The sequence below is a fragment of the Mytilus trossulus genome, chromosome 2 (genome assembly GCF_036588685.1).
Source record: "Mytilus trossulus isolate FHL-02 chromosome 2, PNRI_Mtr1.1.1.hap1, whole genome shotgun sequence".
In the NCBI taxonomy this organism is placed as follows: Eukaryota; Metazoa; Mollusca; class Bivalvia; order Mytilida; family Mytilidae; genus Mytilus; species Mytilus trossulus.
This window is the reverse complement of record NC_086374.1, coordinates 34,395,779-34,420,347: the sequence shown is the minus strand read 5'-3', so window position 1 is coordinate 34,420,347 and position 24,569 is coordinate 34,395,779. Positions and strand designations below refer to the sequence as shown.

The 24,569-nt window shown below is 31.5% G+C and overlaps 1 protein-coding gene across 2 annotated transcripts in view; it reads right to left on the bottom strand.

Moving 5' to 3' along the window:
- Positions 1–3,014: 3,014 nt before the first annotated feature.
- LOC134707073 (organic cation transporter protein-like) overlaps positions 3,015–24,569 on the bottom strand; it is a 38,624-nt gene continuing 17,069 nt past the window's right edge. Inside the window, exons 2-10 of one of the 2 annotated variants that reach the window (XM_063566561.1) lie at positions 19,480–19,660; positions 17,965–18,068; positions 12,562–12,716; positions 10,882–11,050; positions 8,944–9,165; positions 7,712–7,938; positions 6,963–7,144; positions 5,742–5,896; positions 3,015–3,365 (exon numbers count right to left, since the gene is read on the bottom strand). In XM_063566561.1, the coding sequence (XP_063422631.1) occupies positions 3,299–3,365; positions 5,742–5,896; positions 6,963–7,144; positions 7,712–7,938; positions 8,944–9,165; positions 10,882–11,050; positions 12,562–12,716; positions 17,965–18,068; positions 19,480–19,660 (1,462 nt within the window). In that variant the 3' untranslated portion in view covers positions 3,015–3,298. The remainder of the gene's footprint in view (positions 3,366–5,741; positions 5,897–6,962; positions 7,145–7,711; positions 7,939–8,943; positions 9,166–10,881; positions 11,051–12,561; positions 12,717–17,964; positions 18,069–19,479; positions 19,661–24,569) is intronic. The other variant, XM_063566559.1, reaches the window with a different exon arrangement.

Genomic DNA, 24,569 nt, shown 5'->3' with positions numbered 1-24,569 from the left:
TATTTTCTACATAAAGGCAACAGTAGTACTGGTGTTCAAATGTCATCAATCGATAAAGAGAAAACAAATCCGATTTACAATTTAAACCGAGATAAACACAATAACTACAAGAGGGAAACAGAGAAACAACAGAAACAATGAAGTTCATCAAAAACAAAAACGTCAACAAACATAGAAATGAACTAATAGAAAACAACTGCCATATTCCGCACTTGGTACAGGATATTTTAAGAAAAATGGTGAACCTGGTTTCATGGCCAACCTCCCGTTTTATGACAATGATAGACAAGAATGTGTCCATAGTACACGGATGCTCCACTCGCACTTTCCATTTCTATGTTTTGTGTACCGTGAAATTGGGATATAAACTCTTAATTTGGCATTAAAATTAGAAAGTTCATATTATAGGGAACATGTGCACTAAGTTTGAAGTTGATTGGACCTGGAACTTCATCAAACACTACCTTGACTAAAAACTTTAACCTGAAGCAGGACGGACGAACGGACAAACAGACCCACAGACAGGAAAATATAATGCTCCTCTACTATCGTGGTGGGGAATAGAAATATCGCTAAAATGACAACACTTCGGGACAAATCTGAAAGAGAATGTACCAAGTCAGGAATATGACAGTTGTTATCCATTCGTTTGAGCTTTTGATTTTGCCATTTGCCTAGGTAAATTTGCCATTTGCGTAGGGACTTTCCGTTTTGAATTTTCTTCGAAGTTCAGTATTTTTGTTATTTTACCATTTGACTATTTCAGTAACGGAATAATGACTCCTTTTGAAGTCTTTGGATGATTCTTGTATGTAAACCTGATGTATATATAAATAGGAAGATATGATATGAGTGTCAATGAGACAACTCTCAATCCAAGTTACAATTTATTAAAAAGTTAACGATTATAGGTGGAAGTACGACCTACATCACGAAGACTTCACTCACACCAAACAACAAGCTATAAATGCCCTCAAAATGACAAGTGTTAAAAAAAATCAAACAGGAAAACCAACAGTTTTGTCTATTTAAAAACCATAAACGGTTAAAACCAACAAACAAGCTCCTGGACAGGTGTATATTCTGTTTTTAGACTCGATCTTTAAAGCATGGTGTTCAAATATTATATATTGTATATCGAATAAAACTTTAACATAAGACACACATTATATTGGTAAGTACTGGATATCAAATGAACATGTATAGTCACATTGCTTTTCAAAAACCCTTCAATGTGTACAAAAATAATCATATATTACCAAATATTAAATTTTGATAAATTGAAGTGTTCAACATTACTGCATTACTTAGAATGTTTAAAAAGTCATATTTGGAATACCGAAAACACGTTTAATAAAGAAATATTCAAGATTTAAGATGTTTAAAAGTATAAATTAAGCATAATGTCTATGATTGAAAATTATTTTTCGGCAGGAACAAGCCATAAAGTATATAAAAAAAATATACATATATTTCATTTGCAAATGCCATGGAAGTTATGTGTTTGCCAAAATCATTTTTTAACCATTTCATAAAGATATTGATTTAAAGATAAACCTCGAAGTTTAGTGCTTTTGTATCTCCTTTAATTGATATTTATAGTAAAATATGACCGAGAACATTTCTGACAGATGTCCAATCAGTTTTTTTAATAAGCTTTCTAGAAGATGTGATTTCACATTGTTATAGCCTAATAAGCAGATAAAATCAGAGTCGACGATGAATTTTGCCCTAAAACTTGATAGTAAGGCAACGTTTTTTTAATAAAGATCTTAGACATGCTGTTTATTTGACAGTTTGTTTTAAATAAATCCCATACTTTCAAAAAACTAGATTTAACTATGTGGATAATTGAAATTATGTGTTACTATAGGCGATCATTTTTTTGTCAGTAATTGTACCAATTAAATCTTGACAGAATTGTTCCATAAGTAGTCGCCTATTTCTAATTATATGCTGAAAGAATAAGAATAGTTGAAAAATTGAACAAATATTGGCTACTTAAAAAAAACAAAAACAAGAGAAGATTATTACCCGTATAGTTCTCATATAAATACTAAGATTACAAAATGAATATTACTGTAAATGTAGAAAGTATTGCGTGCATTTATTCAATGTTTGAAGAAACGGACAAAAATGTGTGAATTTTCTGTTGTGATTTCAAGACAATATGCCTAAATACAAGTTTCATTATCAGAATAAGAGTTCTTATTATTGTGGTTTTCACACAATTATATATCAAAAGCAATAATAAAGACATCGCAATAGTTCTTGAATTTACAGTTATTTAAAAGTGTTATGGATGTGGTAAGGGTTGCTACTTTGTAAACAACTGTCCAGACGAGACATATGTATATAAACATCGTTCATAAATTAAAATTTAAAAATACGTTGACTTTTAAAGCTGTGCGGAAATGCTTCAATGATCAGTTGCAATTGGTCATACGCCTTACACTAATTTCCGTAAGTGCTAGTTTTCTAAGTCTTGGTACCATTTTTGTGTGTGCTTAAAACCGATTTATTGAGGCAGTTCCTTTTTAGTAATATAATGTTGCTTTTAAAACTGTTAAACATAACCATTTAGTCTTTTTCTTGTAAAGATGCTTAAGTGTGGCCCCGCATTTGCACCTCCGAAATTGAGTTAATGTGACATGAACTTTAATCTTTACATTTCTTTAATTTTTAGCTGATGAACGTTGTCAGTAGTGTCTATATAGTTATTTTGTTTTTCTTTGTTAGAAAATGTTTTTTCAATCTAGTTTCGATTATAACACAGTGTTGACTGCTGTACCTCAATTTTTGATAATTTACACATTTAGCTTACACATTGTTGTCAATATAATGGATTTGTATGCAATTGTCATACAAGTGAGAGGTTTTGCTAGACATGATTGCAGGTCTTATCCTCCGTTTTCAAATATAAGGAAATGCCTCTACCAAGTCAGTAGTATGACAATTGCTTTTCATTCGTTTGATGTGTTTGAGAATCCCGGAAAACAACAAAGACACTTAAGTACAGATTTGAGAGTACTCGTAGTCACTCATTTTATTATATAATCGTCATTAATTATAACTTAGAACGTTAAATATACAATTTATATTTTGAATATTTTTCACTTTCTTAAGTTAAAAGATTTGAAAGGTAAATAATTTACGAATGGTATACCGATTGTACACTTATATAGGTTGTTTTAATGTTATAATAATAAGACTAATTCTATGTATCAGTGATATGTATAATAAAAAGGAATATATAACCACCTTTGGTCACGAATAAATAGCCCATAAAAAGTCAATTCTATATTTTCTCTGTCAATGTTTCAAGTTCGCATTCGTTAACAGCTGTTCCATTTCCATTCTTCTTGCTAAATGAAAAAAATAATATATTAACATTAAAATATTGTTCCAATAGATAAAGGGGAGAGTAATTAATCGATGTTTCAAAGCTAATAAATTAATTCAATAGTTATCAAAAGTACCAGGATTATAATTTAGTACGCTAAAAGAGACAAATCAAAGCAAACATCTAAAACTAAGGGAATCGTGTGAACTCAGGTACGTCGAGAAGGTAAGTGAACCTTGCTATGCAAGCATCACCATGAAAATGCACACTCAGTCAAAATGAGGTTTAGGTCATACTAGTAATCGGAATATAACGAATGAGACGACCACACCGGCATCTTAAAATCAAACCATGGAAACATGTCGATGCAGAGATATTTCACCAACCAAATAAAATAAGTCAATGAGTATGTTGATCTACTGATGATCACTTTAAAATAAACGTTGTTTTTGTTAAAATAAGAATAATAGTTGTATTAAAAGAAGATGTGGTATGATTGTGTCTTTATTTCATGTACGTGAAGACGATTTCGAGGTTTGCCTTATACATGAACGCTTGCGCCCCAACATTGGAACGCAAATAACGTTTTTAAACAAGTAAACGAGTATTTGATCAAACGAGACCAAACACAAATTGTCCACTTGTAATATTACTAAGATATCTTTCATAACTTCATGTCAACTAACATTCCATTGAAAATAAAAACCAGATACCAAAGACACAAGTGGGTGGCAGTTTAAGTTGAAATCGATATCATCCGTTGATTTAAACATTGACCATTCTTTAAGTTTGTGTCACATAATATTGCAGGAATTTTCTTTAAATTAAAACAAGAATGTGTCCTTAGTACACGGATGCCCCACTCGCACTATCATTTTGCGAAATTGGGGTCAAAACTTTAATTTGGCATCTAAATTAGAAAGAGAATATCACAGGAAACATATGTACTAAGTTTCAAGTTGATTCGACTTCAACTTCATCAAAAACTACCTTTACCAAAACTTTTTACCTGAACTTTGCACTATCATTTTCTTTGTTCAGTGGACTGTGAAATTAGGGTCAAAACTATAATTTGGAATTGAAATTAGAAAGATCATATCATTTGGAATATGTTTACTAAGTTTCAAGTTGATTGGAATCAACTTCATCACAAACTACCTTGACCAAAAACTTTAACCTGAAGCGAGACAGACGGAAGGGCGGACGGACGAACGAGCAGACGCACTATTATGTGGGGCATAGAAATAAAACCGTTGTCAAAAGTCATTATATTTACTAATATGTTCCCAGTCATCAGATCATGATATTTTGGTTGTTTTAGGTATTGTCCTTAAAATAAGAAGACTGGTATATGCGATGTCTTGCATTTAAATCTTTGGCACAAAAAATCTCCATAAAAGACGAATTCGATAAATCATTTATATACAACAATATTTTGAACATATGGTCAAATTATGCCTGGACATAATCGGAATAAACTCAAAGAAGACACCCATCATAGCACACCATGGCAAAGAATATAGCGACCGAGAACAGACAACATTAAACAGAAACCAAATTGATCAACGAACACGATATGTTCCTGTTGTATTAGTTACACCAGTGCGGTTTATTCCTGTTAAAATACACTGACGATATCATACACTTATCACCTACTTTTTATGTTAAAAAAATAAACTGCAAATGCATTACAACCAAATGATACCGTATTCAATATCTGCCCTTTTGTTTGAAAAGGATATATCCAGTTTTTTTCCTAAAGGCTAGACAGAACGACCTACTGGTAATTCTTTGAAAATATAAAATAGTTTCAGTTTAACCTTACAAATGTTGCTTTATCTTTTGTTCTGTTAAACAATGTTTGTCTTTTCATTTTTACTTTTTTCATGTTTACAAATTTCACTTATTATGTTGTCGTATGATATCTGATAGTTATTTATATCATAACCTTAGTCAGGTACGAACTATTTCAATGTTACAATTTAGCATTGTTTCAAAATTCAGGAAAAAATGCATCACTTTATTAACAAACCCATTTTCCTAACCTGTGAAAACAGAACTAGATCTATCATTATTCGGTGTTCATGTAAGTCATATTATTTCAACTTTTACTGATTCCAAGTTTGAACTTGGACATTAAATGGTCTGAAAACTCCTCTATTTGAATTGTTGTCTGATATCGAATGTCGGTTCGTGTTCATATACCAGGTTTATGTTACTTTAGTCTGTTTCCCGGCCGTTATTGAAATTCTTGACATATAACTGTCTTAATATTTGTATATTCCGAAGGCAAACTGAATGTTTTACGGAGGGGACCAACCTAATGTTACATGTTCCAGCGTAATATTTTTTGAAATTTGTTTTGTTTTGTTCCATGACACTAGAAATGTTTTATTACCTGACTTGTATTTCCTTTGCATCATCAATAGACTCTGGAAGACATGTGTTTGTAGTGTCTGGTAAAGTAAGAGATAACAACCCAGCCATCAATCCAAACCCTCCTAATATCATCAGTGGAAGTGCTACTCCAAACCTGGACTGTATTATGTCACCCTTGATAAGATATGGAATGATATATTTTTCTGAGCGATTCTTTTGTGCATGCTACTGTCGTTTTTTTCAGTATTATATATCAATTATATAGTTTAAAATGATTCATGTTATGAACTGTTTTGAACAACGATCATAAAAGTGTCCAATCGGATCATTCGACTATCGCTAATAAACGACAAAAGTGTCTAATCGGAATATTCAACTATCGCTGATAAACGACAGCATTGTCCAATCTGATAATTCAACTATCCCTGATAAACGTCAGAAGCGTCCAATCAAATCATTCAATTATCTCCAATAAACGACAGAGGCGTCCAATCGGATCATTCAATTACCGCTGATATACGACGCAGCGCCCAATCAAAATCACCAAAGTCATTCAAATATCGCTGATAAACGACAGAAATGTCAAATTGGATAAACGACGGACTGTCCAATCGAAGTATTCAACTATCGCTGATAAATGACAGAAGCGTCCATTCGGATCATTTATCTGTCGCCTACACAAAGCATCAAAAGCATGCATAGCGGAAATAAACTTCATGCAAGACGTGTTCCTTTCTTGGTGGTTTAATGAACAAATGAGCATACGATTTACCTCCTGGGCATCGACATCATACTTAAGCTGCCATTTTTAGCGCCACTCTCACGTCTTTTGAAGACGGAACGCGCGGTTGAAAACAAGTGCTGTCTTTTATTCCATAAAATGAGTTTATTTATAGTCCTGTACATAGACATATCACATGATTTTTAACGATAAGAATAATTATATATAAACATTTATTTTTTTAAATCTAGAGTAATCTGATAAATTTATCATGTATTGAACAAAATATTTCAAAACATTATGTAAAACTGAAAATTAATTAACAAAAACTTAGCAAACACATGTGTAGTATGACGGTTGTTATTTTATACTTCGATCAATTGTGATTTAACATAATAAGTAGTAGCAGAGAAGAATTAAACAAAAGATACTTATATCATGAGCATTCGTGTTTTTAGATATTAATCTTTGTTCGTTGTTGAAACTATGGATTTACAGGATGTTCTTATTAAAACTTACCAATTCACCTACATATGCCGATGATATTGACCCAAAACGACCGGTCATGCTTGCAACTCCAATAACAGATGCACGCAGAACAGTTGGGAATAACTCAGCAGTGAATATATAAATAACAAAAAATGTAATGGTACAAAAGAACTTTCCCACCATTGCAAGTGTTGTTGTTAACCACAGCATGGCTGAAAAAAAATAATATGTATATGTGAATGTTACAAATGTATAAGCTTTCATCTTTATTCGACGCTAAGGTTCGTTCTGTTTATGTTGAAAAGTGTGTCATCAAGGCATGCTTATCTTGTTGTGTACGCTATAATTGAATTATAGTATACTGATTGTAATTCGGTTATGGCTGGCATCGTTTAAGACTTTTTTATGGTTCAATCCACAATTTTCTACGTATATAATAACAGAGATTCAAATGCGTCAAATCATGTTCCCTTCAAGCAATGTTAAGTATTAAAGGCCTTAAACTTTTATTTAAATATTTTGTTCTGTCTTTATTTGATGATACAACCTTTAAACATAATTATAATATTCCACTCCTTTTCGTCTGAATTTACAGAAACAACGAATTGCATATAATCAATCAAATGCTATGTATACAAATATAGAAAATATATTCAAGTAGTGTCTATGTAATACATACTTAAAACATATATGTTCTTTCATCATTTTGCTGAAGACATTTTCACAAAATTGATCATTAGGGGCAGCATGCGTTTTTGTTTTTCTTTAAGTTAACTCACATTTATCGGCATATAGAGATGTAAATATAGTGCAAATACACGTCACACCACCCAAAATCATAGCAGTGCAGAAGAGTCCTTTACGACCCACTCTGTCCGTTACCAACCAACAGAATATTATTCCGAAAAATTCAGCTGACGATGACGCAGCAAAATTAACAAAAACATCTCCACTGAACTTCGCCACATTCATAGATATACCATAATATGTCATTGCAATTGCAAACCTAAAAAAGATTTAATTGTTTAATTTAATCTTGTAAGTACTAAGCATAAGCATCGCACGTATAATCATGGAATGAAAACAAGCTTAAAATTCAAATGAGGTTATCTCCCGTTTACCATAAAAAAAAATTGAAGTGGCACAGGCGTATAAGTAAACTTTCGAAGCACCTGAGATAACCCTCTTTTTGTTGGGGTGCGTGTCGCTTAGACTTTAGTTTTCTTGTTGTGTCTTGTTTTCTGTTATTTGTCTTTTTTAGCCATGGTTTTGTCATTTCATTTTCTGTCTATGAATTTGGCTGTTCCTTTTGTATCTTTCGCCCCTCTTTTAGTTGTTTTCAGGGACGGAATTAATTAAAATAATAAAATTGATTGTTTTTGTCTTAGTTTATTATATATTTTGAAGTTGTTCTTTACTGAAACAATTGAATGCACATGTGTGTCTTAAGGATAAACATGTTAAATAAATAATTAAATAGCATATCAAAAAGAAACGTTAACAGAAAAAAAATAATTTATTTAGACAGCAGTAATAACATTAAATTAACAAACTTAACTCCATCATATGAGCATTTCGACTATTGATGTATTTGAATAATGCTCAGGGCCAAACTACAGTAAATAAAAAACGTTTCAAGTTCATTATATTAAGAGACAAGGCCAATTTCCCCCTTACAGAGTATTTTACTCTCATGTCAAAGTCAAAAAATCGTGACTGTCTAACACTACTGGAATTTTACTATGAAAGATTCGAGATCATAAACTTAAATCACTTTTCGACAGTTAAGAAAATCCCACAGTTTTATTTACATTTTTCGTCCATAACCACACAGAAATTATATATATTAGCCATAGCTGAATTCGAAAAGAACCATACAGCTCAAATCCCTACAAAATGCTGATTTTGGTTACTGTTAGTTGACTTCTATTTTTGCAAACTCTTTTGTTTATTGTCCTTTTAGTGTAGGGTTCATCGATACAAAATCAGCAAGGTTTGAAAAACTACTTACCAATTAAGACATATTACTAATAATCGTCCAATAAGTTTTTTAGACTTTATCAGTGTTTTCACAAAGTCAAGAAAGGATGTTCTATGTATATCCTTCACAACCACATCGTCCACAGATATGTTCAAAATCTTTCCATTAAATATTGCCATCTTTTTTAAAATTACTAGAGCCTCTTTTTTTCTTCCTCGACTTAATAACCATCTTGGTGATTCCGAAATAAAACTGTCAAAACAAACAATCAACAGCGTCATTATAAGCATTCAGAAAAGTAAAATAAAAATTAATTTGCGAAAGTCAAGTCTAGTTTCTATCAAACGTAACACAATTTTGTAACCATTGTGTAGCGACTCTGTTGCCGCATCTGGTGAGTTATAATTGTAGACAGTTTAAAATGCCCTGTACTTAGTCATGAAAATGATCAATGTTATATTATAGTTCGTTTCTGTGTGTGTGCTACATTTTAATGTGGTGTTTCTGTTGTGTCGTAGTTCTCTTATATTTGATGCGTTTCCCTCAGTTTTAGTTTGTAACCCGGATTTGTTTTTTCTCTATCGATTTATGAATTTCGAATAGCTGTAAACTACTGTTGCCATTATTTTGGCGTTATTAAATAGATATGCCACGGACTTGTTTCATCTTTAATTATAATTGAAACCAAATATAATAGGCTTAATTACTTAACAGTAAATATTTACAGTCCAATAATATGAATGTTTAACTTATGTATGCAACAAATATAAAATTGGTTTTTTTTCCACCGTTTATCCCTGGACGATGGATCATTAACACAGGGCCCCTTGTGTATACTTCCCTGGGTTATACAAGGTAAATTATATTCAGGTGATTTTCAATAAATGTATTTCAGTCTTAAAAAAAAGTCAAATTTATCATCTTTTTTTTTTTTACTATATGCAAATTTTAAGAAATTCAAAGAATATAGCATTTATGGTGGTACCTAACACTACAGGGAGATAACTCTGTAAAGTCAGCTAAGCGTTTTAATTACGTTGTGTTGTAAAAGGAATATAAAGCTTCTCAATGATCAAAATTGATGTTTGTCAAACTACCAGTGTAATTTTTCTGGCAAAACGATTGGTTCAAAATTTTAGATTTTTTTATATTTTTGTTAAAGGATCAAAGTAAATACTTTTACAAAATTTTATGAAAATGAAACGACCCAAATCAATTTTAGTACAAGTGTTGGATGCCACCTTAATAAAACATAAAGCTATCAACTAGAAGAGTTGGTTTTCAGTGAGGTATTTTTTCGACTAACTTTGGCCCTTTAAAGGATTTGTTTTACCCGTTTGTTTTATCGTTTTTACTATAACACTGCAAAGCGTTATCAATGGAGAGAAACTGTAAACAGCTAATACAGTTAGAAAGACAAGAGGAGTAACTGACTACTAATAATCATGTATTATATTAACGTCAATATAATACTTCCATGTAATAATCAAGTGGCAGAAATCGACAATTTACTGGGTTTGTTTTAAATGTACTCGGGTTGATCTAGATAATTTCGCCCTCACTATACTTAGTGTATGAACAAAATAACTTTCATTGTTGCCAATGGTTTATGAATTACGTTTTGTTTAATACATGGTGCGAATTTAAGGCGACAATAACATTGATGGCTATAGTTTTGGGACTTTTGTACTACGTTTGTATTTTTATTGTTAAGTACCACGCTTATAAAATACAGTCATACAATTTTTATTTAATGATTGACCTTTCTAAATCCGTCTTTAGAAGTAAATCATTTAAAACGTTGAAGACGTCATGATCACATCTCAAAATCATGTTCTGGAGCTGATAGACACCAAAAGATCCGTTACATCAATCAAATTGTTTACTGTGATAATGAATCAATTGTTGAATTTGTTAACATAAAATTTTTTTTAGTTGATGATGAAAAGGAATTTCAATTTAACTTACAACATAACTATCATATATGCAGCTACAAATATAGTTATCGCAAAATATAAAACAGACCAGTCCCTCAAGAAATACGCTAGTAGTAGTAGGATATAGTTTCCTACACAGAATGTTATGTATACAGCAAAGTTGGCTAGAATTCTTTGCTTAGGTCCAACCATTTCAGTAACTAAAATATTAAAAATACAGTGTTAATAAAATGCATTTCAATACATACTAGTATTGACATTCATTTCAGTGATCAAAGGAATTGATATTATTTTGCAAAAGACAACTTGGTGTTAACAGTTTACAAATTTTGTTATTGTATACCTGGAACTAGGACTTCCATTGATTGTAATGAAAAATTCAAATGTTTAAATTATGGTTCAAAATCTTGTGAACAAAGAAGTGTATGTTAAGCTCCGTGTATAATGAAATGTGCATCGATATCGATCAAAAACGTTCAAAATCTGTAAATTGGGCAAAGATTTTTGGTTGGTTTTTTTTCTTGACAATGTATCCGTGTTGTGTACTGGAGTGCACGTTCTGAAATAACTTTCCTTTCAATCGTTACAATTGAATCTGGACGATGCATAAGCACTGAGTTGTCACGTCGTGTATTTACAATTTGCAGTCATTGAAGACGAATTTCATTTTATCTGTGTTCGTCCGAAATATAAGAAACTTGGAGTAAAATTCATCAACCAATATTATTGGTCTAAGCCAATAGTGTTTAAATTTATTGAACTTTTGAGTATTAGGAACATCAAATAGTTTAGGATAATAAATGTTTTCTGCATTTAAAATCAGAGACCACGTTATAACATGCATATGGCTTATATTATCTGTCAGTTTACTTTTTTACTTCGTAATATAATTTATACTGATGCCAAAGAACTGTAATTTTCACGGTCTTAAAGAATTTGAATTGTTAAAGTTGTCCTTCAAGAAACATAATGTTTATTAACGTTTCTGCATGGTTTTGATTAAACTGTTTAAAGTTTGTTATTCATTTCAAATTTTTGTAATATTTTTTAAATCAAAATACAAACGAAGAATAAGAAATATTGCATAGGTATTTCTTTACTTTAATCCTTCATTCTCCTCTTACCGTTTTCAATTGTGTTAATGTCACAACTTTCGATATCAAATAACATGTTTACATCTTCCTATATCTATTTACAGTCCAATGTAAAATAATATTCCTTGTATTGTTATATGTCATTTAATAAAAAAATTAGTTTAATGCAGTTGTCCTGACTTGATACTTGGCATACCGGCAGTTAACTAGGTAAAACATATAGAGTGCAAAAAAGTCAGTGCCTCAGCACTGTTTAAAAAATCTTAATTTGTTTGTTTGTGTAACGTCCTCTGGAAACTATAATTATATCTATTTTATAACCTATGGTTCTAACCTTTTTTTCGTTCATAGATAATAAGAATTGTTTCTATTTCAAGCTCTCTTATATCTTACCTGACACAAAGGGTCAAGAGAGCCATTCTCACCTAGTTATATTTACTTGGATGGGGTCACGGTTTGTATTACTATATGTAAAACATTAATTTAAAATACATATACGGATTGTAGTTTTTATTGAAACAAATGTTATTTATTTTCGATATTACTACAACTATTGTAATATATGTGTATAGTTAAATCAATCGTAATGTTATAGTTAAACACACTAGATAACTTACGAATTATAAATGGACAAATGTATGATATCATACTACCAGCACCATTGAAGAACTCGAGAATGGACACTAGTGCGAAATACGGCATGAAAGGTCTGAGTCCCATAGAAAACAACAACATTGTTATTCCTACTAGCATCGTTGGTTTCCGTCCCCATCTAAATATGAAAAACTATAATTATTATTCACATTTATAGTAAAGTATTGTACATTTAAAGGACTTTAAAAGCTTCATGATAGGAAAATATTTTTTAAATCCTAAACATTATGACAATCTACAAGAGAGTTGACATGGAAAGAAATGCTGTAGAAGTGTAAATTGAAAATATACTACGCTGGTGTAAAAATAAATGTCTTTCTTCAAATTCATTTAGTATAAATTGAGGTGTGCGTTATACGTCAATAAATAAAGAATCTACCGTCTGTGGAAATAATTTAACAAGGTTCTTTTGGTGCAAAATCTGTCTCCAACAGTATTAGCAGGAAGGACGACTAAAATCGGTATTACATAAGTTTTGAGACATTTCTTTTCTTTACAAGGCATAACGAGTACCGTTATGCGTAGTAATATACACAGATGGATTCACCCGTGAAACATCATTCCGCGGTTTGCAGTTTACCAGGCTAGACGTTTACAATTTCATTGCTGCCAAGGTCTCTTTAACTTTTTTTTATTTTTCTTTGAAAAAATATTTTGTTTTATATGAATTGTCTTTCGCTGGTATACGGCTGTTCCAATAAAATTGTACGATCCAATAGACGCACATTCACACTGTCCAATTTACAGTGGTAATTTAATTTTCTTTAATTTTTCATTCATAAAATTGTGAATTGTTTCTAATATTTTGTAAATTTTTTTTGTAGATTGTGACGTCTTGACTTTTAATGTGCGTTATATTTTTGTTTTAAAAAAAATCCTTACGGCAGTGCTGGTGGACGTTTCGTCCCCGAGGGTATCACCAGCCCAGTAGTCAACATTTCGGTGTTGACATGAATATTAATAATGTGGTCATTTTTTTTATAAATTTCCTGTTTACAAAACATTGAATTTTACGAAAAACTAAGGATTTAACTTATCCCAGGCATATATTACCTTAGCCGTATTTGGCACAACGTTTTGGAATTTTGGATCCTCAATGCTCTTCCAACTTTGTACTTGTTTGGTTTTATAAATATTTTGATATGAGCGTCACTGATGAGTCTTATGTAGACGAAACGCGCGTCTGGCGTACTAAATTATAATCCTGGTACCTTCGATAACTACTTACAAATATATATAATACTAAATTGTATTTAACTTTATCCAAGTCGATATAGAAAGATATAGGGAGACAACTCTCAATCCAAGTACAAGTTTCAATTTATAAAAGTAAACCATTAATGACTGTTTTACGTAACACCAAGACTCGTAAATCCTACTTTATTAATTCACAACACTGCATATTAGAGGTTTCTCAACATCTTACGAACGAACGGAAATCGCCCTAACTTGACGTAACTTGCCGTAACGAGAAAAGAGGGAGCAGTAATTTATCTTATAATATTGGATTATCGGCTGTGCTCTTCTTCCCTTTAAAATGTCTTTTATATGTAAAATATGCATGCTTTTTTTTTTTTAAACATTTTGAATCAAATACATATTATATTTATTTGATATTATATAATATATAATATACAATTTACTGTTCAATCGAAACAGTTGCAAGTCTTACTGGTCTACAAATGTAAGCGAAGAATATATAATATTTAATCAAAGGACAGTAATCGTACAAGAAATGTTAATAAACATGATGACAATATCACTATTTAGTATATGTGAAAAAGGTAAATATAGATATATGGATGGAAAGGGATAGGAATCTTTTTGAATCTTAGCTAGAAGTTGATTAACCGTAAACATTCTTTCGTGGACATGAGGTAAAATAGATCTAGGAGTGAACGCCTTTCGATTTAAATTTGAAAAGAAAACATCCCAATAAGTTCCGGGATAATTTTTTTGCCCCAACTACTAAATCCAAATTTAAATGATCTCTTCTTATTGATATATTGTTATAAATTGGTAAACTTAACAAGAAAAATAAAAGAAAATATTGAAATACATATTAAAACTTAAATATTGTGGGTTTTGTTTTGTTAGCATGGCCTTTCTTATTATATCATGTGTTTATGTTTCCTTTATAGTATAATTATAAGTATATAAAATTGAGAATGGAAATGGGGAATGTGTCAAAGAGGCAACAACCCGACCAAATAAAAAACAACAGCAGAAAGTCACCAACAGGTCTTCAATGTAGCGCGAAATTCCCGCACCCGGAGGCGTCCTTCAGCTGGCCCCTAAACAAATATATACTAGTTCAGTGATGATGAACGCCATACTAATTTCCAAAGTGTACACAAGAAACTAATATAAAAATAATACAAGACTAACAAAGGCCAGAGGCTCCTGACTTGGGACAGGCGCAAAAATGCGGCGGGGTTAAACATGTTTGTGAGATCTCAACCCTCCCCCTATACCTCTAACCAATGTAGAAAAATAAACGCATAACAATACGCACATTAAAATTCAGTTCAAGAGAAGTCCGAGTCTGATGTTAGAAGATGTAACCAAAGAAAATAAACAAAATAACAATAATACATAAATAACAACAGACTACTAGCAGTTAACTGACATGCCAGCTCCAGACTTCAATTAAACTGACTGAAAGATTATGAGTTCATCATATGAACATCAGGCACAATCCTTCCCGTTAGGGGTTTAGTATCATACCATCATAACATATATGAGAAGCACATAACCCGTGTCATGCCAACAACTGTTTTTAGAATACATGTCTTTAGTTCCGACGCAAAGACCTTACATATTTTTTTTTCTTGTTTATTGTTTCCGTTAAGCTTCTATGGCATACTGTGCATATTTCCTCTGTTTTTCATATATCTCATTTTTCTTTTTTGTTAGGTGTGTAATATATAAAATATACATTTTGATAACTATGTGACTACCAATTATTTTTTAGGGCTGTAGCACTCATACTTTCAACAAAAATACACAAAACTCTATTTCTAACGATAGATAGAGTGCACCTTTAAATTTCTTAAACTGATTCCCAATAAATAAAAAAAGCTATGTTACGACGTATCTATCCAAGATACTCTCCGAAACGAAAAAATGAAACTCATAGTAACTCAAACCAATTGGACCCATAGAAGGGACGTGTGGATATATGAAATATATTACAGTTGTGTTATCTCAATCACTTATTAATCCTTTACCAAACGCTAATTTCGCAATGAAATGAATTGAATATTTGCCACTGAACGTAAAACACCAAACAATCAATCAACCAATTGCATAGTAGATGTATTGATTTTTTTAATCAAGGACATTTATCATAAATGTTCTTTTTGAATGGATAAGGGAGATAAATCAAACGCATATATACGACATGTCAACAAACGGAACTCAACGTAAGAAAACGAAACAGTCAACAACAGAAAATAAATTGGAACACGGATGTTTAATGACAACAATAAAATGCAAGGTTGCAAAAAAGGATATTAGGTTGTTTACTGTTGTCTTTTAAAAACACTGCAGTATCGGAAGACATTTATTGTGGATTTTATTAAAACAAAATTACTGCTCCATAACGATACGTTCGTAGAATTTCGTCCGTTCGTAAGATGTTGAGAAACCTCTATTAGCACGTTGTTAAATAGACCTTTTCAACATCTCTCGACACCGACTAATGACACCTACAGTTTACAGGTAAAATTGATTGGTCGTCTCAAAGACAAAAACATCATGATTATCATTGCGTAACATATTGGATTGGCGGTTCCATACTGTCTTGACTATATAGCTTCAGAATATATATCAACCAAATGAATAAATAAATATATGTTTCTGTATATAATCTTCTTATTTTGTATGTATTTACATTACTTTATGTTTAATGATATTGTTTTCAAATTTATGAAAGATAAGTACTGGACCGTCCGTATCACACTTGTGAACACGAACCACTTGGTGTTGTTTAAGCAATCTTCATCTTAGTTAATGTACATATTCAAGGAAAATATAACATCTATTTTTTCAACGACGGACTTCTCCGCTTCAAGATATCAGGTTAGAGTTGATGTTTTCCTTAATGAATTTTGAAAATAAAATATATTTGACTGTTCGTTTTGACAACAATGTTACAACATTAAAGCAGAGATTTTTTTTAACATACCTGCGTATGGCATTAAAATTATATTTCAAGTTGTCAGTTTATACTATATAGCTTGCTAATGTTGCAAAATCTTTTTGGACTAGAAAACAAAATACCTTGTCCCTTCGTCGTCCCACGTTCCTAAAATGACATTTTGGGTTTCTTATAAGAAGTTGATCAAATTTCGTTGATTTTATTTATACACTGTCCTTGTTATATTTTGTTTTGTTTTCACCGGGTCACAGTTTATTTCTCTATATCCAATTCCCAGTACATAGTTTTGGTTTTGAAACTTTTTCAATTGTTTTCGTACTAAAGATTTTTTTCTCACTTATGACCATACATAAGGGAGGTTTTGGATCAAATAAGACTAGGAAAACCCCGTTGCATGTTATGTGTTCCTGAACCAAGTTCTGAATATGTTGGTAATTTGTACGTCTTTGATACGATAGAATTTATAGTTAATAATATTATAATTTACAGTATGATTCGCCTTCATATTTTTTTCTTATTTTATTTCATCCTTTTTGTTTGTAAAAGGAGAATCATACTATAATGAAAAACATGCATTAAATCTAAATGTGTGGTTGATGGGGTTCAAATAACTTTTCTATGATTTTATTCGGAATCCGAACCGGAAGATACACCGAGGGTCTTTAACAGTTAGGGCATTTTTTCGGCTATAATGTCTTTATATTCCTGCTGTTTTTCACGAATAAGATCCATTATGGCCCGCTTTTTCCTTTTCATTATTTTTTGGGCCGAACAGCATGCTTTGTTCTAGACAGCTAGAAGCGTAACGTTTAAATAGATGAAATTTGACTTGAAGTACATCATTTTCTTTATAATAAATTGTAAATTAATGTCATTTGGACTCGGTAGGAAAGTTTTACCATTATCAATGAAAGAAATAAAATCATTAATGATCTCATTTTTTAAATGTTTTTGATACGACCCCTCACATTTTACCTGTCGTAGTCGTTCTCAACTGTAGGTATCGAGAGTTGTGGAAAAGGTCTAATAGAAACTCAAGTTACCTACGAGAGAAAAAAAATCATAGTCGACAACTAATTATAAGGATAACGCAATGGCGAAAACAACCAAAATACAAAACACAGTATAATTATAATACACTCTAGAACACCGTGTTCATAGATTAAAAAACACATCTACAAAACAACATATACTGTATACGTACAAGTCACTTAGCAATCCAGACAATATTGAACCTATGAGAAGTCCAACATAGTGTCCCATCAAAAAATGGGCTCTGTAGAGTTTTTCGTCGCATACCACGTCAAACTATAACAAACAAAAAAAGCATTAATTGCAGATAAATTTATTCTTCTTTGGACTTGAGGCTAGCTGTAAGTGACTTCAATGTTATCTGAAAAGAACATAACTTTTTTTCAATCATAAAAAAATATATTTAAAAACTGTTCATGTATTTGATTTAAGATATTATCATATTAAGAAAGCATTGTAAGTTACATGCTTTTATATACAGAATAATAGTTAGGATCCTACTTCGTCAAAATTATCTCCCCATTACGCCAGTTCATTTTCACAATCGTAGAAATGGAAGCCATTGTAGCGATGACGCGTTACCAATTTTGCTCTTGGAAACCGATAAATTTATCCACATTGCACCAATACGATCCTTATATGTCAGTTATATTTCAAAAGACAAATGTATCAACTAGCTACTGCGCATCAGTTAATGATCTTGTCTGCATTGATTCAACTTAAAACTATTGTCTGATCGGTTGTCAGGTGGAATTTTCGAAAAATCATAAACATTTAAAAAAATTCTAATTAAATATTTCGTGGAAGGGCAGTCTAGATTTTTTTTAGTGGTTGAAGACTATAAACCCTAGTTATCACACACAAAAAAATAGATTTTTTAGGAGATATGCATTTTCATCATCCAACTTGTAAGACTGTCGTCAAATACTTTCATTAAAAAAATAGCTATTCGAACACACCTTTCCTGGTTTTGTGACTCATTAGATAGGTATTTCACTTGACCCATATGTTTCATCTTTGAGTACTGTTATTTTTTGTGTTATAAAGTCAACCTGTAGCTTTAATATATAAAAATGATAGAATCTGGAGCGAGACGATGTGTGAAATATTCTTACTTTGAACGATATCAAGACAAAATAGTCAACTCAAACACGCCCTTACATAAAAAGGTGCACTCGATTTTCTCTTTTCGATACAATTGTGACTTATTTTTTGGAATTTTTTCTTCAGTCACATAATGGAAGGGCAGACACGAAAATTACTGAACTAATAGATTGATATGTTTTCCGTCCGTGGTAATTTTTTTCAAAAAAATCGGAGGTTATGCATTTTCGTCATCCAACTTGAAAGATACCCATGTCGTCGACTTGATATCTAATTGTTCTGTTTAACTATGTACTAGATAAATTGAAAACTTATGCAAATGGTGATTTTGAAATAAAACACCTCGTTATTGAGAAGAAAATTGCAGTTTTATTTGTTTCTATTAACTTAAAAAAAAATTGTCACTATAGTAAACAATACAGTAAACATTTATCGCCTTCTCTAATAGAGAGCTTCGATTCTTTTGTTCTATTTCAACCTGGTTTCCGACTGAATAAATACAGATACGTATTGATTTTTGTCTAAACTTCCAGTGGCAAATAATTCATACATATTTGCGGCCAAACACGCAAATAAAACTGACCTTTGAAATAATGGTTGCTTCAAACAGACTAGAGTCGTAAATCCAATCGTTGCACTTGGTTGTTGTACCATTTGTTTGAATTTGACATTCTGTTACATTGTATTCTTGAATGCCATTGGTAGTATTAAGGAAGACAGTACCCGGAGATGTGTAATGGTCATCAAGAGCAGAGATCTTGCACCTACAACAAAATATATTTAGAATTTGTAGTTTTATTTACAACCAACTTGAAGTCTTATTCATTTTCATTTCCGAATGTCAAATCTTGAACATGACTTTACCTGACTAGGTATAGTAAACAACTACAATTTTCATAAGGCAATATTTATTTAAGTTTGGTACCCCAAAGGACAAAAGCATACATATCCCCATCATATAACAAGAAGGTACATGTAACGAACATGTAAAATTGTTAGTAATAAATGTGTAACAAAAATCTATAGTATGGCTAAAAATAGCTTCATTTATCGCGCAAATGGTATACCACACCCTTAGTAATGCTACTGGGAAGGTGGAAATATGTTAAGCGTGCGGCCATGAACAAAGAACTGTGGTCCACTCAAACTAGGCTCTAAAAATTGGTGGTTGCAAAATGCATGAGAAAGAGCGCAGTAATTTGAAACCTACGTGCTAAAAAACTATTTACGGATAAATACAATCTCAAAAAGTAGGAAATGTGTTTTTAAATTAGAGATTTGATACATTAAGTTAATGTTCTACTGAATAAAAATGAAAATTTGACACAGTTACACACATTAAAGATATGAATCTACGACATAGCACGTCTTAGTTAAAACTGTAAAACGTTTTGAAGAGATCTTATACCATGCATATTGTTACATTAATTGAAGTTTACAAGACGAGAGGAATTTAAAGTGTAATTTTTTTTTAGTACCAGTTTGTATATTAAATAAAATCCCGCATGGTGGGAATGCTTGCTGTTTTTAAGTGTCATAATTTGAAAAGGAATTTTGACTATCACAATAAAATTCAGTTGAATTAACGGATACGCGTGACACAGTTGATTCGTCCTTATTCCTATTTTTTCCCGTTATTTTTAACCTTGTGCTTTTTTACAGTTCAAAGCCTTTACCATGTTTACCTTTAAAAATCAAGCTGAGTTGACATTGAAAATTGTAAATCAATATTATATATTAAAAATAAGTAAAGTTCAAATTTATCAAATAAACAAAAACACGTCTAAACTCATTTTCGAATTGGATATATTTTTTTCATTTTTGCTTTTCATAAACAAGTAGATAACGCTATCTCTTATTATTTCTTTAAATTGAATTTTTATCTATATGGGTATGCAAAATTTTAAAAATATAATTTTACACTTTGTGCAACAGTTTCAACACGATTTTTTTATGGGTACATCATTACTATTCGACATAAATGGAAAGAACGTGTTCATCAACATTTTTAATTTTTTAAACACAACATTGATATAACTTTTTTTTCCAATTGGACAATTTTCTATGTTCACATGAACAATTTCGTGGCTGTGGTGTGAAGCAGATCCATGTTTGGCACCCAAAAAAATGAAGAACAATAATCCTGGTTTGTTAAGTACATTGTAAATTTATTTATGTATATGTGCCAACTAATAGGTTTGCTGACACAACAACATTATCTCTGAATATATAATAATGTTATTACGTTTAAATAAACGCATGACAGGAGTACTAGTTATATAAATAACAACAAAAAATGAAATTTCCTTTTGTTGACACTAGATTTGATATTTCATAAACACATTAAAATTTATGTTATGTAACCCATATGTGTGATTATCGCATCTAGATCAGGTATAATGTTGAGGGGCTCGAGCGTGTTAGCATGGCGATCATTGTATTTTTCTCTAAAATTATTTACTTTATATATAGTTATTAATTGAGTAATTAAACTGAGTAAATGATTTTTAATAGCTCAAATTATGATACAGATTTATCATTTGGTGTAAGAACTTCGAATATTGATTTAGGTTACAAATGCCTTAAATTGGTAGGCGGAGAAACGGAAATGGTCGAGCAACTACCAGAGAGGTGGCATGTAAGGTACAATCGTGACACCGCTGCCCCGGGAATTAACCAAAATTATGATTGTGAGGTTCATATGAGGATGAACTCAAAATATGTGTTCCTATTCAAGTTAAGGTTGTAAAATTTCTATGACAACCTCACAGACAAGGGTTTGCAGGAAATGTCCATGTATCATATGCACAAATAGCAACCAGCGCACGTAATAGAATATTTATATGTCAGTTATTAGAAGTATAAATGTTTGTTCTGAAAATATGTATAATTATGATCAGCTTTTGAGGTTAAGGATGGTAAATAATTTACAAGGCAGATATCGGTCTTCTATTGATGGCATTGTTTGTACACTGTCAATGTATAGCAAATAGAGAACAAAAAAGAATACAATTCACCAGACTTATGTAGCTTATCGACTATGCTGGGATTATAATTTTTAGAGATATTCTTTTCGACTGAAATGTGTTCATTTAAACCAGCTCTACATGTCTGAAATTAAAAATAGCTCACCCTTTAGATTTCTGCCCACAGTTTCCTTACAGCAATCGAAGTTAACCCTTTTGCCTAAAATGCAGTCAGGTCCATATCAAGTAACAAGGAGACATATTATATTTTTTAACCTAGAAATCAATCGCATTTTCTTAGTGCAGCTAATTCGGTCTGGTGGAATTCGATTACCTACAACAACACTAACTTTTCCCCAAACATTTAACAGCTATACAATTCTTATCTAATATAGAATCTAATTAAACCATTGGAAGTATATGTTTTTTTGCTATTTTTCAATTAAGTAAGATAGCAATATGACAACTTCATATCAGTCCTCATCGAAAATTTCTGGCATAAAAAAAATATCAAGTCTTTTCAGATAACTGTCGGCCAGTTTGTACTCAACCGATCTTTTTTGTCAATTTCTGACATTATTGCATTGACAAAACGTAATTGGAATAAGACCTCAGTAATTTTAGTTGAAACCTTTTTAGTTATTTGATATTTATCATCTACTGAAATGTACGACAAAGTATGAATAGGAAAAAAGCTAACCAAAAAGGAGTGAAATCAATTAATTGATTGCTGGTTGCTTAACGTCCAGTATTAAATATTTAATTCATGTTCAGAACGAGAACAAGTTAACAATAATTACAATAAATAGGTCTTGTAATGGAGGAAAACTGGGATGAAGGTCGGGAAATTTGGACTGCCACTTGAAAACGAGGGTATTTTGGATAGTGACAGAAATTTTGCCTTGCAACAGGCCACCTGCGGACCACTCAAAGAGTTGTGGCACGGGTTCTGTGCGTGCAGAGAGCGTGGCACTCTCTTTACACGAGGCATCAGATTTAAGTCCCCATTCTGACTTGGACATCCCGCACAACCAAACAGACGCCTCACTTTGCCAAGCGTTTTACTGCCACTCGGAAAAGTGACCATACTTCTATTCCTCAGTCAACCTTGGGGTGAAAATCAAGAACGTATTTTAAGGTATTAGTAACATTGTTAGTCAAGCTGTTTTTTTACGATATAAATAGTTTAACCTTTTTTATTGATCTTAATTTGAAATCAACAAAATCATACTTAAAGATTTGAAGGCTTTTAATAATCCACATATGGCGTTGCAACCTGTACCCGTTAGGGCCTCAATTGGACTGTTGCCGGTTGTATTTATTATAGTGAAATGGAGGAAGTGTTATTTGGGTTAAAATATTAAATTCCAGTATAAAGGTTATTAAATGTGGAGCTTTTGACAGCCAATTCATATTTTAAATTTAAACATTTATATTAAAATTTCAAAGCTAAATTATAATGAAAATTCAGGCTAATAAAATATTCTAACATGTATTTTATGCTGCATTCAATTTGGCGCGTTTCCTATACCTTCATTTTATGTGTTAATTTAAAAATAAATTGAAATGATAATAGAATCGGGTCAGTGGTACGTGCACAAGTAAAAAATCGTAATATTGCATATATGTGATAGGAAAAAGAAACTTGTAGGATACTTAATATAATTTAAACATCAATACTAATTTTAACCAATGCAATTAATTTTAATTTCTAGGGCAATTTCTTATTGGGGTTCCTTTTTGAACGATTCTGACTTCTTCGTCTTCTAAATCAAGTTTGATTATTCTGTCACTGTGTTGCGCATGATGTCAAAGGAAAAATAAAATATATACAGTTTTGTGAAAGTTAAAATCCTATATACAGGTGCTCTTTAAAAGCAATGGTTTTGTCTATTTTGATAGCCGAGCCTTGGAGCATTCCAAACTCGCAGCGATGAGTGTGATAAGTGGTAAGGCATTCCATTCTCGTATAGATTTTGGCTAGAATGAATTTTTCCTTATGTCTGTTCTACGGGAAACCTGGTAACAGCAAGTACGAGTTGCTCTTGATACTCAGCTTATTAAAATTAACCTATATGTTGTTAATTATTTTTTACATTTAACATTTATATTAACTAGAACATAAATGATTTTGTTCATCATACACTTATTTAAGAATTGAATGCTTCTTTTGTAACTTCATTGGGGAATAAAAGCGGAAGCGCTTCATTCTAAATATGTGCGTACGGTCAACGCTTTTACAAGGATTTGTATAGTGAAAATCCTATTTCGTAACAAATGGTTTTAATTGTTCATAGTTAGATATTGTGTGGATATAGCATTCGGCGTATCATTATATTTTACTCTTTTTCACTGGACACTGAATGGGAAAATACATATTGTGACATTTTTGTGTGCAGTCATTTAAATAATTTGGCTTTATGGATAGACAAGCATACTGGTAAATTATATAAGCACCATGTTTTGCTTCTTAGAAATCAGGTATGAGTCGATTTCAGCTTCTTTTTTTATAATGGCTGAAATTAAACACTCGGTACAATTCAGCCACTGTACAAAATGCAAATCGTGTTATATGTTATTAGTTTACTATATTAATATATAAGCAGTATGTAAACTAAAATAAATTCGGATGATCTTCACGTATTTGACAGACTGCATCATGACTTCTAATAAATAAGTGAACAAATAAAAAAAGACGTTATATCAT